General features: G+C 47.2%; 1 protein-coding gene across 1 annotated transcript in view; it reads right to left on the bottom strand.

Annotated features, from left to right (window-relative positions):
* The window catches only part of MAP3K9 (mitogen-activated protein kinase kinase kinase 9), an 83,341-nt gene extending 70,447 nt beyond the window's left edge, over window positions 1-12,894 (bottom strand). Inside the window, exons 1-2 of the mRNA XM_056133546.1 lie at window positions 12,255-12,894; window positions 3,277-3,690 (exon numbers count right to left, since the gene is read on the bottom strand). Of these exons, the coding sequence (XP_055989521.1) occupies window positions 3,277-3,690; window positions 12,255-12,636 (796 nt within the window). The 5' untranslated portion in view covers window positions 12,637-12,894. The remainder of the gene's footprint in view (window positions 1-3,276; window positions 3,691-12,254) is intronic.
* Between the last annotated feature and the right edge of the window lie 3,447 nt (window positions 12,895-16,341).

Genomic DNA, 16,341 nt, shown 5'->3' with positions numbered 1-16,341 from the left:
AGAAGTACCCTAACGCCCTTCAGGCTTCCTCAGAAACACAAAGGAATTAATACCTAAACCACTTTTTGGATCAAACCTTTTGTAACAATGAAATACTTATCACCTACTACTTTTTCTCCACCAAAGCCGTACACATACACATACACACACACACACACACACACACACACACACACACACATTATTTTCTCTAATGACCCAAAGTCAACTAGCACACAGATTCATAGAATTCTGTCCTCATACAATGATGACCCTAATTCCCTAATTCAATTCTCTAGAATGCCTAATAAAAGAGGCAATAGACCTGTGTTCTGGGTCTGCAAAACACAAAATTATGACTCTCAAACCAGAGGTAGAGAAGTCATATGTTTTACTGTGGAGGCAACATGTCTAAAATGATTTTCAAGTCAGGCACATACAGCAATGGAGGAAAAACAATGGTGCCATCAAAGCTTGAGGATATATATATATACATATATGTGTGTATATATATACATATACATATATATACACACACATATGTATGCACATATACTGTGTGTGTGTATAGCTCCAATCCCACGCTAACATTCACCCAGTTAGAACGGCACAGCACTACCTACACTCACATGCAGAATTTATAACACACAGAAATATCAGCATACATAAAGAAGCAGGGCTTTGCCCCTTGGACTGTGGCAGTGGTCTTCAACCACTGGTTCATAGACAGGTGCCTGTCTATAAGTGTAAAACACCAGACTAACACCCAAGAATGGCTGAGATTAGTACCAGGAATTTTACTCCATGGCTTGGAGGCCAGCCACACATGCTAGGGGAGCTCAAATCGAGAAGGGAGCACCAAATAAAGGGTCTTGGGAGGATCCTCCCAGTATGGGAGAAGCATGCCGAAAGTAGACTATAGACCAAACATGATTGTCACCCATTACCTCTTTTGCAAACGACAACACCCAATAGGAGAGAGAGAACAAAAGGGAATGCCCTGCCACAGAGGCAGGGTGGGATAGGGGTGATGGGGGTGGGAGGGATACTGGGATCCGTGGTGGTAGGAAATGGGCACTGGTGGAAGGATGGGTATTTGATCATTGTATAATTGAAACCCAAGCACAAAAATTTCTAAGTCTACAACTGTACCTCATGGTGTCTCACTAATAAAAATTTAAAAAAAAAAAAACACCAGTAGAGATTCCAGAATGCCACACTGTCTCTCAGTTTCTTTCTGGTCAATAGCAGAGCACTAGAAGTGAGCAGTCCCCTTGGTAGGGCCTGGACTTCCAATAAAGGCAATTAGAGCTTAAAAGTGTGGCCTCAATTGAAGAACTTCATAGAGGCAACACATACCCTTCTGTTATCTGAGCCTGCTTTTTTTTTTAATTGTCTTGATTATAGAACATTAAAGAACTTTGCCCAGTTCTCCCAGCAAAATAAGAAGGGAAAAAAAAAGAGAGAAAAGAAGGCGATTCAGCTTCCATCTTACATTTTCCGTCGATACATCTGTTTATTCTTATCCCATCACCCAAAATGATCTCTGGGTAGAAAATTACTTTAAAAGAGGTCAATTTAGTGTAGTCATTTAAAGAACAGACTTTCGAAGGAAAGATAATTATGTGGTAAAGAGGTTAATGGCAGGAGGCAAGGAGAAATCAGACTTTATTTTATGTAACTTAAATCCTGCACACAGATTATAGCCACGAGTCACTTGACCACATTGCGGTCAATGCTGATTACATACAGGAAGGCAGTCCTGAGACACAGCATCAGTGTGAAGCAGGCCGCCCCAACCAGGTTTGTGCACTTACACTCGACTACATTCACAAGGCCGTGAAATCACCTAATGACATATTTCTCAGACCGCAGCCCCATCATGTAGTGACCCATGACTGGGCATCTAATATACAAGTCTCAGTGGCCGGGAGATGGTTCAAAGGGTTGAGGTACATGCCCAGGATACATAGGGTCCCACATTTGATCCCTGATATAGCATGACTCCCCAAGACCACCAGGTGGAAGCCTGGTGTACCCCAAATATTGCCAGGAGGCTCTTCCCCTGGCCCCCCAACAAATATATCTCATCTCTCATATTCTCACAGGGAGAAATTTTCTACTATGTAGGAGAAAGAGTGTATAGGTAAAAAAAAAAATGACGTTAATGTGTGCAATTTTAAAGTAAATTCAATAGCATATTTGTATATACAAACTAGAGAGATCTTCAAAATAACTGCAAGAATATTCCAAATATAGTATCATTATGGTGGATTATCTTCCTCTTCATTTTATTTATATGTATACATTTTCATGCAACAACCAAAAAATCTACTTATATCACTCCCAAATGTACTTTAAAAAGGAAACAGATCATCAACAGCATCAACAGAAAAAATAAACCATATCTGAACAGCTTGGAAGCCGAGTCTGAAGGATTTCTGGGTTTTAAGCCAATGGAGGCAGAGAAGAAAGTTTCTGAGCACACACAACGTCTAGGTCTCAGGTCTTCCTCCCTGGGAAGGATGCTCAGGATCCTTCCAGTACAAACTGCTGAACAACTGCTGCCTCTCTACCACTCCTTTCCAGCAAAGGAAAGCACAAATTACCACATAAAAGCAGCCCATTCCCAGTCACTGACAATGCAGCCAAAGAAAGAGATTGCCTTCTCTACCAGCTCACCACCTAATTATATCTAACACTTGCTTTTACAATCAGGTTTATAGATTCTGGATGTTTCAAAACACAGTTCCTGCTCAATTCCCAGCTATTAAACACTTGGCAGTTATGGAAATTTATAAATTCGTCCACCAATTAATGAGGTTCATCCATCCTGGGCTATAAAGAGGTCTGTGACCCAAGTCACTGGCATTGACCTCTGAACCTAAACCACTGGCCTGCCATTCTGAATACCCCTTCTCTGTGAAGGAGGTACCTCAAATGTTTAGGGAAACATTCAAACAAGTCATGCAGGTTTGAATTACCAGCTATTCCACCAAAGAGGATGATCCCTTTGAGATTATAAGAGACACCACTTCCCTTGAGTGGGAAAATTCATCTATGGGTTTTTGAGTTTTGACTTTCTGTAGTAGATAGCATCACACCTTGTCAACCCAGTGTGTTGGGAGGCACTCAGCCCTATCCCACGGCCCCTCATCCTTCTCTCCTCATGGTTCCCAGAATCAATTCTACCCCTGTGTTTCAGCTGCCGGAGAGGAAGAATTTAGACCGGGAGTTCTAGGACCCTATTAGAAGGTACACAACTAGGAACTTGCCAGCCCATTACCCCATACTCACTGTTGCTGGACTTAAGGTCACGATGGATGATGGGGACAATGGCCTCATCATGTAAGTAGTTCATCCCTCTGGCAATCTGTACAGCCCAATTCACCAGGATGTCCGGGGGGATCCTCTTCCCAGACAACACTCTATTCAGCGGTCCTCCACGAGCAAACTCCATGACCAAGCAGAGATTGGGTTCCTTCAAACACACGCCCCGGAGGGCAATGATGTTGGGGTGCTTCAGCATGGCAAAGAGCTTAGCTTCCTGACGGACATTCTCGATGGTCTGGCTGATGTCCTCATCAGGGTCGTGGCGAGCGGCTTTCACGGCCACCTCCTCCCCTACCCAGAACGCTCGATAGACCTTCCCAAAGCCCCCGATGCCAATGATCTCTTCCAACGTCAGCTCCGCGAAGTCAATCTCTAACACTGAGAAAAGACAAGGGGAAAAGAAGCAAGTCAGAACTGTGGTCGCCCATTGACCTGAACTGTCACCACTGCTCAGTCGGGGTTTTGGCCTCCCCCATGACAAGGTAAGACCCAGAGAGGCAGGGAAGGTGAAGCATTCCTATACGGAAGAACCAGCACACAACATGCATTTGATAAATATTCATTGGCAGGACCAACACTTCTCATGAAAGGGAAAATTGGGGAAGATCATTTTTTTTTTTTGCTTTTTGCTTTTGGGTTACACACGGCGATGCTCAGGGGTTACTCCTGGCTCTGCACTCAGGAATCACTCCTGGCAGTGCTCGGGGGACCATATGGGATGCTGGGAATCGAACCAGGGTTGGCTACACTCTGTGCTATCACTCCAGCCCCGGGAAAGATCATTCTTATGAAACGTCCTCAGCTGTTCCTGCGGGGTGGTAGGAATAGAGGACAAACACCCACTGGTGGCAGGGGATGAGTGGGAGATGCCTACTCAGGAAAGGCAATATTTGAAATGTTTGCCCTAAAGCATGAGTAGGAGTGACCCCTGCAGTCAATGGAGATCAGGGTGGAAAAGGACATTTCAACTGGAGAGCAAGACACGAGCAGGAACCTGGAGCAGGAGAGGACAGCACTCATCAGGCGCTTTAGAGAGCGCCATGCAGCAAACTCGCGTGCATTCAGGTAGGAAATGATGCTCAAAGCCTTGTGTGAGGATGCCAGGTCATGAAATGTTTTAAAGAGAGTTTGTCGGTTGGGATGGGAAATGCGTGCTGAAAGTAGACAAAGGACCAAACATGATATCCTCTCAGTATCTGTATTACATACCATAATGACAAAAGTAGAGGGAGAATATGGGGAATATTGTCTGCCATGGAGACAGGGGGAGGGTGGGAAAGCGGGGGGGGTGGCATATCAGGGATATTGGTGGTAGAGAATGTGCACTGGGGGAGGGAGAGGTGTTTGATCATTGTGTGATTGTAACTCAAACATGAAAGCTTGTAATTATATCTCACGGTGATTCAATAAAATATAAATAAATAAATAAATAAATGAAATGAAAAAAAATACTATTAAAAAAAGGCTAGTCTGAGGGATTTGCACTTCAGTCTGGAAGTTCTGGAAGTGACATGTGCCATCTGCCTTTTCTGCCACTGCACTCATCATACTGAACCTTCAACAGGTGACCAAGGGACAGCTGAAATGACAGTTGAGCATGAGTGATAGTACTAGAGTTAAGGCTCTTGCCTTAACTGGTCAACCCTAGTTTGATCCACGGCACCACAAACTGACCCCCAAGCACCACCAGGAGTAATCCCTGAGCACAGAGCCAAGAGTAAGCCATGAGCAACACTATGTGTGATCCACAAACCTAAACAGCCCTCCCAAACATATACACACCAGAAGGAGGAGGAGGAGGAGGAGAAGGAATAGAAGGAGGAGAAAGAGGAAGAGGAGGAAGAAGAGGAGGAGGAGGAGAGGAGGAAGAGGAAGACAAGGAGGAGAAGGAGGAGGATGAGGAGAAGGAGGAGGAGAGGAAGAGGAGGAGGAGGAGGATCGAGGAGGAACAAGGAGGATTATTGTTGACCTCTGAGTTGGAAAGGCAGCCTCTGTTACACCTCTGGCAGCCGTGTATAACAGAATCCAGAAGAGAGTCCATACATAATAAAAGGAGTCTCTAAGGAGGTCAGAGGTGACCCAAGCAGGTGAGCATGAGGATGTTCCATGGAGCTGGGATCTATGGGGTAGACTGGGAGACTTTCAAAGCCTGATTGTGCAATTGCATTCTGGTGACTAAGACCTGGTGCATGAGACATTGTCCTCCAGCAGCCTTCCAAGCCACAGCTGCATTCCCAGTATTACACATAATTCCCAGTATTACACATCTGTTCACAGTTTGAATCTAAGGTTCTCAGTGATGTCTTTAGCCCAGAAAAGGTTTCCACGAACAGGTAATGGCAACTACCAGGGATTCAAAGTCTTGGGCTACATGTGGTCCTGCTCCATGAGAAAAGTGCTATTTTATGTTTTTCTCAGAAATTTCTGTTCTGTCAACTCAGTCTCTTTGTCTTTACCTGGTTAACTCTTACTTCTTTCTTAGGTTTCAGCTGAAATATCCAGCTCCTAGAGGAACTTTTCCTAACCCCTGAGTCAATAAGGTCAGGCCCCCATGAACCCATGAAGCTCTTCCATAGCAGTCTCTATCTGGCAAGACTAATCAAGGTTACAATTACTTGTTCGGTGTCTGTCATCTTGCTACAATGTAAGATCCAGAGGGTGTGTTCCATCTGTCTTTTCTGCCACTGTACTCATCACACTGAACCTTGAACAGGTGACCAAGAGACAGATGAAAGATGGGGAGGGATGTGAACCCAATATAGATCTGAAAACATAGCAACAACACTGAACCAGACCTCCTGAAACAAATACAGAGAAGAGGCACATTCATCCAACACACACACACACACACACACACACACACACACACACACACACGCACTTCATGGACCAAAAGGGGAAATGCCCACTGCAACATTAAAGTGCTTCCACCGTCCATGCGGAAACCAGTAGTGCTAGAAACTGTTCCTGTTTAATTGTGGTACTTCCCTCCCAGTGGGAGGCTACAAATAAATAGTCATTCATTTGCATTTTGTGATATAACTGGCAATCTGCACAAAGCAAAGTCTTAGAAAAAGAGAGCTGTATAACCGATTTTGAGCCCTGCAAAGTTCCCACTGTTCAAGCTTATCGCCTCATCCACCAAGTCCTCTTCCTAAAGCATGAAAGGTGTGGTGGAATCCATAGACTGGCAATCCTTTTAGCCTGTCAGCACTCCGAAGGCTAGGAAGCTCAAACCCATATTTTTCAGACGTTCCGGTAGCAGGAGCACTGGCTCAGACTAGGTTCTGCCAATATGAAGCATAATATCTGAAGGGTGAAATTCAGTTGGAGGAGCCTGGCAAGCTCCCCGTGATGTATTCGATATGCCAAACACAGTAACAACAAAGTCTCCAATGGAGACGTTACTGGCCCGCTCGAGCAAATCAAAGATCAACGGGAGGGCCTTTACTTTACTTTACTTACTTACACTTGAGCTGCTTCTCATGGGACGCGTGACTACTGAGAGTGGGGTTTCTGCAACTGCATGCCAGTGTCCAATCATTGTGGGTGTGAGGAGGAATGTTGTGTGGCCAAGAAGTTGCCTAATCTCTACACTGCAGCTATAGCAAGGTGTTCTTGCAGTCAACAACTTCAGTGGCAACTGGATCTTCCCAAATGGAGACACAGTCACTCACTGGGTGGGTCAGGTCTATGATGTTCTGGGATCTGTTCTGTCCACCAGCTCACTGGTCTCCCAATTAATTTCATAAGCACTTCCTTTCCTGTCTAAAACAGCTTGAAAATGGACTCCAAAATGAATTATAGGAGAGATTGGTCAAGAGGTAAAGCACTTGCCTTGCATGAGGCAATGTCCACCCATGACCCTGGTTCGAATCCCCGGCACAGAATTATGATCTCGTGAGCACTCCCAGAGCTCACTATTGAATGTGAAGACAGGAATAAGCCCTGTGTACTGGGTATGTGACTCCCATTCTACCCCACTAAAATAAATAAAATGAATATTGTCTGATGATCAATTCTAGCTTTTTCTCATCTATATGAGAAAAGTATGGCTTTGTTTAAGAGAGATTAGATACCCTCTTGGAAATATACATGGTATGAGAGAGGAGAGAAAAAAAAGGATGCTTTCTCCATACCAGCCCCAACACTGACAAAAAAGATATGGAGCTATTTAATAAATCTGCATTTACAGTTACCATTTTCTCAGTTGAGTATTTTCATTCTCCTTAAGAAAATGAACCATTTCCCTTGTGCCCTCCCTTCTCCGCCTGTCTAATGCATTGCTGTGAGCACACAGTAGGTGCTGAATATTTATTACAGCGTGTGAGGACTGAAAAGACAGAATTTTATAGGGGTGCTGAAAGGACAGCTCCTTGAGCGAGTAGCATTTGCCAGAAGGACCATCTCGGTCGGGAAGACAGAGCAATAATAACGCCTTGCTGGACAGAACAAAAATTCTCAGATTCTTGCTACTTTGTTCAGGAAATATCATGACCAATTTTCAAGCAAAGGAACTCAGCTTTCAAAAGATAGAAGATAGAATGTGCAGTAGGCGGGGCTTCCTTCCTCCCCCACTGAACAGGTCCTCTGGGAAGGAGGAAGATGCTTTAGTTACAGTGGAGGACCTTGATTCTCCTTCCTTTCCCTGCTCCAGTCAAGAACTGGTTGTAAGCATTAGGTCAAGTTGTGGTCACACAGTTTTGCAATTCTCTAGAAGGGTATTTTTCAGGACCATTAGGAACATGGCCTTACTCACCAGTGAAATCATAGTATTAACTGCCCCTATTTAGTCCTTGGAAACTAAATATACAGGCATGTCTGGGTGAGTTGGGCTAGGGCTAGGAGCGGGTGAATGATGGGGGAATTGAAAAATCTGAAGTACATCTGAACATAAATCCTTTTATCTTGAATGGATGTGAGAAGATATAAATTAGTAATAACCTTCATGTATACCCTACTGAGAAACAGGCATGACTCTCCAATAATAGAATTTTTTTTTTAAACCTAGAATTACATATCTCTAACATGATAAATTTGGAAGTGCATATTTTTGTCTCTTCACTAAAAGGAAGAAGATGAGCAGGCTCCTGACTTATTTATACACTTGCCAGTCCAGTGAAGAGCTGGAGTCTAACACTGGAGAGAATAAAAGCATTATGTTCATTCAGATTAGTCATTTATGATCACTATTATTTATTTATTTTTCATCAACTTAACAATTTCTCCCTCTTCTGTTTGAAACAAAATTATCACCTTGAAAAGCAGTATTTGAAGCTATAATTGAATATTACCACTTATCTGTCTTCTATTCTTGAGCTAATGTCATAATATATGCCCCAGAGGGTAAGTTCAAAAGGCAACCCAGAAAAAGTTGTCAATGGCTCAAATTCATTCCAAGTTTTTGGAGTCCAGATTGTCAATCACCTTTACTTGTTGAGAGACACTAAGTGAACCAGAAGTGGCCAGAGCTGACGGGTCAGAGGCAGAGTCCTCAGCAATGTCCTGTGCAGCTTTCTCACCGAGCCCAGAGCTAATGCATGTATACCACCCATCTTCCTTGATGCATTCAAGTGACTTCCTGATCTCCCCATTCATTTATTCCCTGGTATTTAACTCAGCTTCCATCTCTCACTGGGTACAGACATTGATCTTTGACTGGAGTCAAGTTTTCTGAATTACTAAGAATAAATTCCAGCCAGGATGCAACCTCTGAATAAGGTGAAACAAAATCCCTCCCTTCAAATGCCATGCTCTTCAAGTCAAGTTTTCAAACAGCAAAGAAACCGGCTACTGTCTCACAATGTGAGTTCAAGATACACAGAATCCACTGTCAGGTCACTGTTCCGGCTGACTCAGTGCTGCGCACCTAACAGACAAGGAACGACTAGCAGAGTGGTACTTGGTCAGTGTGTTTAACCTTCTCTGGGCAGGTTCTCTCAGCCCAGGTCAGTCATGCCTTACTGCTCCAAAAGCCAGAGGCGCACACTGTCCAACTGAGTTCTGCCTCATCAACCTCCCATAATTCATCTACTGAGTCTTTAATGTTTACAGTGGGGGGGAAACCCCACAAACCCTCACCCACTAAGAACCTGAAATCTGGCTTCAGTTTAAATCTACAACTGTGTTTCTTTTTTGTTTTGTTAATTTTTGTTTCAGGACCGCACCTGGCAGTACTCAGGGCTTACTTGTGGCTCTGTGCTCAGGGGCCATTCCTGGCAGTGCTTGGGGACCACACTGTGGTGTAGAGTGAACGAGGTCAGCAGGATACAAGGTAAGCATCTTGGTCCTGTACCATGTATGTTTTCTTACCTATCAGACCTGTCTTCCAATCTGTGATCAAGTTACTCTTCAACCATATTCCCAAGCTATGCTAGAGCTCTCAGCCTTTATCTTCCCAGTACTCGTGTCAAAAACACTTATTTTTGTCAAAGAGCTGGAGCGACAGCACAGCGGATAGGGCATTTACCTTAGCACAGCGGATAGGGCATTTGCCTTTGCACACGGCCGACCTGGGTTCGATTCCTCCGCCCCTCTCGGAGAGCCCAGCAAACTACCGAGAGTATCCCTCCCCCATGGCAAAGCCTGGCAAGCTACCCATGACATATTCAATATGCCAAAAACAGTAACAACAAGTCTCACAATTTGTTGTGAGAAGTTACTGGTGCCCACTAGAGCAAATCCATGAACAAGGAGAGGATAGTGCTACAGTGCTACTGGTGTCAAAAAGATGTAACACTTAGATGGGGCTGGAGCTATAGCACAGCGGGTAGGGCATTTGCCTTGCACGCAGCCAACTATGGCCGACCCAGGTTCGATTCCCAGCATCCCATATGGTCCCCCGAGTACCACCAGGAGTAAATGCTAAGCATCGCCAAGTGTGACCCAAAAAGCAAAAAAAAAAAAAAAAAAAAAAAAAAAAGATGTAACACTTAGAAACAATTTCAAGTAATTTGTTGCTTCCAGGTATTCTTAAGAACTCAATATAAAAAGAGATAAAGAGAAACAAAAAGAGTAATCATCTGAACGCCAATAAAAATGGAGTAGAAAAATAAGGAAAGAGGTTAATATAAATGTTAACATTAAAGGATAGTATTTTAAAAAACATCTTCAGATAAAGTAATGTAAGGTGTTCAGGTGAAAGTTGTAGGGCCAGAAAGGTATCTGTTACACACGAAATTTAAAAACTAAAATTTTAAGGACCAGAGAAATAGTTTCAAAGAGCAGGGTGGCATACAGACAAGCTGGAGGTCCAGGTTTGATCCCCAGTCTCTCATGAACCCTGATGCATGGTCAAGAATAGCTAGGGAGGGCTGGAGAGATAGCACAGCGGGTAGGGCATTTGCCTTGCACACGGCCAACCCGGGTTCGATTCCCAGCATCCCATATGGTCCCCTGAGCACCTCCAGGGGTAATTCCTGAGTGCAGAGCCAGGAGTAACCCCTGTGCATCGCCGGGTGTGACCCAAAAAGAAAAAAAAAGAATAGCTCAGTAGAGTCACCAGATGTGGCCCCAAAACCCAAAACAGAAAGGAAATTAAAAAGCTAAAAGTTTAAAGTTAGGCTCTGTAATCACCTGGATAAACCAATTAAGATACAAAGTATACACCATGAAGAATAAACAATAATAAATATATTTTAACAATACTTTTTTTAACAGGAAACAAAGGAAACCCTGAAATCTAAAGTAGTGCGACCTGCACAACCTGAGAGCTCCTTCTTTGCTCTGAAACGGCCTAGGATAAACGTTTGAGATTCTAGTGGCAATTTAATTCCATTGGGGAGGGAAAAAAAAGAAAATTTCATTACAGAGTGTGGAACTGGATACTCCTGGGAAATCGGTGGAAACCAGGGCATAGAAAGAAATGCCCTGGGAGGGACCCATGGGCAGGGTCCCCCTGAGATGTGGCAAGTACCAAATCCAAGCAAGATTCTAGGATGAGAAGAAGGCAGATGATTTGAACCAGTGTCTGACCAACATAGGCACAGACGCAAGAGACTGGGACTTAGCCACCGCTGTACCTTGCGCCCCTGATCTCTCACAGGGAAATGACACACTTTACCCTCTTTAATCATTTCTCTCTCCCAAAGGCCTGCAAGGGCGCAAGCATGCACGCACGCGCGCACACACACACATACACACAGGCACATTCGCACAACAGAGGCAGATGCACACTCTCACGCAGACACACTCAGGCACACTCACACATATAACATAGGGACACAAACGTCAGACACTGGGACACAGACACACCCACACACTCCCAAAGAAGCCCACACACACTCAAAGGCAGAGACACACAACACAGAAACTCACGATCATATAGACACACACATACTATCTCACAGGTACATTCACTCACACACACACACACACACACACACAAACACACACACTTCTCAGCACATTTTCCAGTGGGTTCCGGTAGGCACGACTTCTGAACTACAATATTAGGATCCTAGAAATCTCACACTTTAGCCAGGAGTTCACACGGGCTCCGGGAGCTGTGAGCCAGCCCCACCGTCGGGGCACACCAGCCCCCCAAAATTCCTCCAGGCAAAAAATAATAATAATGATAATAAAGCCTTTAAGAGGCCAGGTCGCCAAGGTCTCTGATTTGGGGAGTAAGGTTAGGGCAGAAAACACCAGCTTGCCGGAGATCCGTCCCGATCTGGGGGAGCGGTGGTCGTGGCGGGACGCTCCGCACACCAGGAGCGGCGGCCGCACTGGTCAGATGAAGGTTAGGAACCCCGAGTGCCCGGAGAGGTTCCCGGCAAGGCCTGCAGTGTCCGTCGGTCCCGGCTCCTCCGGCGCACACCCGAGAGCCGGCGCTGGCCGAGGGCGCGCGCGCGCGTCCTCACCCCCACCTCCCGGGACCCAGCCGTCCCTTCCCACCCCATCCCGGGGGACCCCCCCCCCCCGGGACCCCGCCTTCGCCTTACACTGGATGGGCGGGTAGCAACTGGGGTCCTCGCCGCCGGGCTGGCAGCGACTGGAGAAGGCGCTGCGCGGGGTCACGTAGTTGCTGGGGAAGATGCCCACCCGCTGGTTCAGCTGCCCGGTCCACCAGCCCTCGTCGCCGGACACCTGCGAGTCCTTGGACAGCACCTCCACCACGTCGCCCAGCCGCAGGGTCAGCTCGTCCTCGCCCGCCGCCTCGTACTCGAACACGGCCGTCCAGTAGGGCAGCGGCGCGTCGGAGCCCAGCTCCCCGGGGGGCGCCGCCGCCGCCTCCTCCTCCTCTTCCTCCTCCTCCTCGGCCCCGGCTCCATCCTGCCCCGGCGGGGCGGCCGGGCAGCCGAGCAGCGCTCTGGAGGGCTCCATGGAGCGGCCGACCCATAGGGTGCGGGGCTGCCGCCGCCCGCAGGAGCCGCCGCCGCCTATTGTTCATGCGGCTCCGCGGAACTGGGGGCACCCCCCCCCCCCGTGCCCTGCCCCCGACGGCCGCCGCAGGTAGGGCCCGGGCTGGCGGGGCGGGGTGTGCCGGCGAGCTGGGGCTGGGCGCGCGGCGGGTCCGGGCCCGCACCTCCGCGCTCGCCCCCTGCCGGGCTCTGGCCGCCGCCGCCGCCGCCGCCGCCGCCGCCGCCGCCGCCGGTACCTGCTAGCGCCGCCGCCGCCGCCGCCGCTCCCCTCTCGGCGCCCCGCCCCCCGCGCCGCGGGCACGCCGGGGACCACCTGACGCGGGCCTGGCCCCGCCCCCAGCCCTGCGCACCCGGGAGGCGGGGCCTCCACACTCGGGCCCGCCCCCGCCGCCGGCGCGTCTCCCCATTGGCCGCCGGCCCGTTACTCCTTCTCGCCCCTGCTCCGGGCGGCCGAGCCTCGCACCTCTGGGCGGGACCGCACGTCGTCGCCCCCGCGTGCCCGCCCCCCACTTCCCGGGCTCTCTCTCTCTTTCTCTCATTCTTAAACTGCAGGTCGACTCAGGCCCTCTCCCATTGGCTCTCGCCGCGGCTCCGACTATTGGTCCGGGGCACCTGTCCATTTCCTGGGTGAGTTCGACACCTCCCGACTGGAGGAAGCTGCGGCCTCATTGGGTGCGTGGGGGATGGATGGGTGGGTCCTAAAAGGTAAAGCCGAGGCTGCTTTCATTCATTCCTAAAAGAGTGGAGGAGGCCTTTCCCTTTGTCTGCTGTAAGTAGGTACGGGCTCCTTTGGGCAGCACCGTGCCTTTGATGCTAAATTGAGGTGTTTTTTTTTTTTTTGAGAAGATCAGAAGAGCGGTCACACACACACACACACACACACACACACACCACTAACACATGCACTTGAGCAGAAGAGCGCTCATACACAACACACTCTACCCGACACCACATCACGTACACACCCTGGAAAGCGCTTTCTTCTGTTCCCTCCTAAATTGAATTCTCCCGTCTTGAATCCGCATTAGTCCAACCGAATGAATTCACTTTTGCTTCTACTCCCAACTCATTTTGTTTTGGGATGACATCCGGGGGGTGTTCAGGGCTCACTCCTGGCTCTGGGCTGAGAGATCCCTCCTGTAGGTGTTCAGGAACCCATATGGGCGCTAGGAATCGAACCCGTTTCGGACGCGTGCCAGGCAAACTCCCTACCCGCTGTACTAAAGCTCAGCGACCCCCTCCCCCGAAACTCATCCTCTGAAGGCGTTTAGCCCATTTGAATGTTCACTAGAAGAACGTTCTCGCCCTAAAGAAGACTGCACACGGTTGGCTCTTTCCAGGGTCCTTGAAAGAAGCAACGCCAATACCATGGTGTTTCAGAATCTGGGCACTAGGAAGCACTTGTGCGGGAGTGTTGAAAAGCTTTTGAGGGTCGAGCGTGGGGTGGGGGTGGGGGGGTGGGAAGCTGCTGGAACTCTTTGGAGACTCAATTTTCCTACAGTCATGGTTTTTTGTTTGTTTGATTTTCCCCCCCAAGGATCTCGGTGACCACTAGATAAATCAGTGTGAGATACGTGGTTGACCAGTGAGGACTGACCTTTTCCCACCAAATTTGTTAGCTGACATTTTCTCTGACATGAAGAACAGCGGGACCCATGGCCATCTCTGGACTTAATCCTATTTTAGCAATATAGGATTCCAGTGAGAAAGTTTGCTGACGTTTCAAGACACTTTGGCTGTTGGTGCTTTAAGATCTGGCTCCACCTCTTCCAAAAGACCTGACCTCCTCTCCTGTGGTTAGGAAGAGGCAGGAAGACAGTACTTCATTATTTTTTGTTTAACTTTTTAAAATCTCTTGTTTGGGGTAAACTGTTAGACAAAGCAAGTGGAGTAAGTTGGGAAATAGCTGGAGCTGGCATCTTCTTTCTGACCCCCTCCCCCCACTCCCGCAGATCCTGGTTGAGCCCTTAATACTGCTCCTCCTTACAGCGATGAGGCTGAGGACCACCCTCCTTTATTGCAACTCAACATTCTATGCTGAAATTTCTTCGTGCCTCCAGCAGAGAACTAGACACATCTCCCGCTTTAAGATTCCAAGAAAGAGAAGAGGACTGTTTTGAAGAACTTCCAAAGTAGATCCTGAAACAGAATTTCTCTGAGGAAATGCCTGAAAACAGTGTTTAGATGCTTAGTGTACGTAGGCTGTGAACTAGACAAGAACTGGGTGAGTCTTTGATTAAATGCTCCAAGAACTGGGTGAGTCTTTGAGTAAAGACTTTGATTAAATGAACTAGACAAGAACTGGGTGAGTCTTTGATTAAATGCTCCAGGTGTTAAGACAAAACTATTCCATCTTTTCACAATAAGATTACGGGGGTTGGAGAAATAGTACAGAGGTACAGATATTTGCCTTGCTTTGAACTGCCAACCCCAATTCAATCCCTGGCTCTGATTTTTCTTTTTGTTTTGTTTTGTGGACACACCTGGAGGTACTCAGGGATTATTTGGTTCTGTGCTCAGGGATCACTCCTGCTGGTGCTCAAGGGACCATATGTGGTGCTTGGTCATCTGTGTGTAATGCAAGTACTACCCAACCCACTGTACTATCACTCTGGCACATTTTTTTTTGTTTAAAGGTTATGGAAATAAGATTTCTGTGATAAAATTTAATTTTTAGAGAAAGGGAATTATTCAAAATCATACACATAAGAGAAGTCATGCATGATAAAATGAAATATAGAACTTTCAAAATAGTAGGGTGATGGGTGATTGGGAAATTTTTTTTTCTTTCTGGGTCACATCTTGCAATGCTTATGCATTACTTCTCACTTTGCACTCAGAAATTACTCTTGGTGGTGTTCAGGGGATCTTATGGGATGCCAGGGATTGAACCCAGGTCAGCCACATGCAAGGCAAGCACCCTACCCGCTGGACTATCACTCTGGCTCTGATTAGGTGGTTTTTACTATCATTTCACTTATCTGTAAGTTTGTGTGTTCTGCTATAGAGTTTAATGAATTCCCAGCTCCCTCACCTCCCCATGCAAAAAGAGATGGAAAATGTATCTTTCCCTCTCAGTAGGAAAAGTCTCTCTCCCCACATAAGGTAATTCTTCAATCCTATGGTGGGTGTTGGGATGTTTCATCTAGTAATTATTTGTTGAATGGGTAAGTGCTAGTAGAAGAGCCCCTGTGGGCTAAATTGGCATAGCAGGGTTCAAGGAAGAGACAGAACCAAGGTTTGTTCTAGAAGCTTTGATTGGGAAGGATGGGAGTGGGGCACATATGGACACAGGCCCAAAGAGCAGAAAACATGAGGCAATTCTGGCTGGAATAAAGGATGAAAAGAAGTTTGGGGGACGGGATTGTAGCGCGCCTTGTAAGTACTTGAATCACACTAATTATTTCATTGATTATTTGTGATTTTTTTTTCTTTTTGGGTCACACCTGGCAATGCACAGGCATTTGCCTTGCACGCAGCTGGCCCGGACGAGCCAGGTTCGATTCCTCCTGGTTCATGCACTCAGGAATTACTCCTGGTGGTGCTCGGGGGACCATATGGGATGGTGGGAATTGATCCCGGGTTAGCCGCGTGCAAGGCAAACGCCCTACCCGCTGTGCTATCACTCCAGCCCTTATTTGTGATGTTTTAACACCTGTTTGTGCAC

This window comes from Sorex fumeus, unplaced genomic scaffold (assembly GCF_029834395.1).
Source record: "Sorex fumeus unplaced genomic scaffold, SorFum_2.1 ptg000098l, whole genome shotgun sequence".
NCBI lineage: Eukaryota > Metazoa > Chordata > Mammalia > Eulipotyphla > Soricidae > Sorex > Sorex fumeus.
This window is presented reverse-complemented; position numbering and strand designations above follow the sequence as displayed.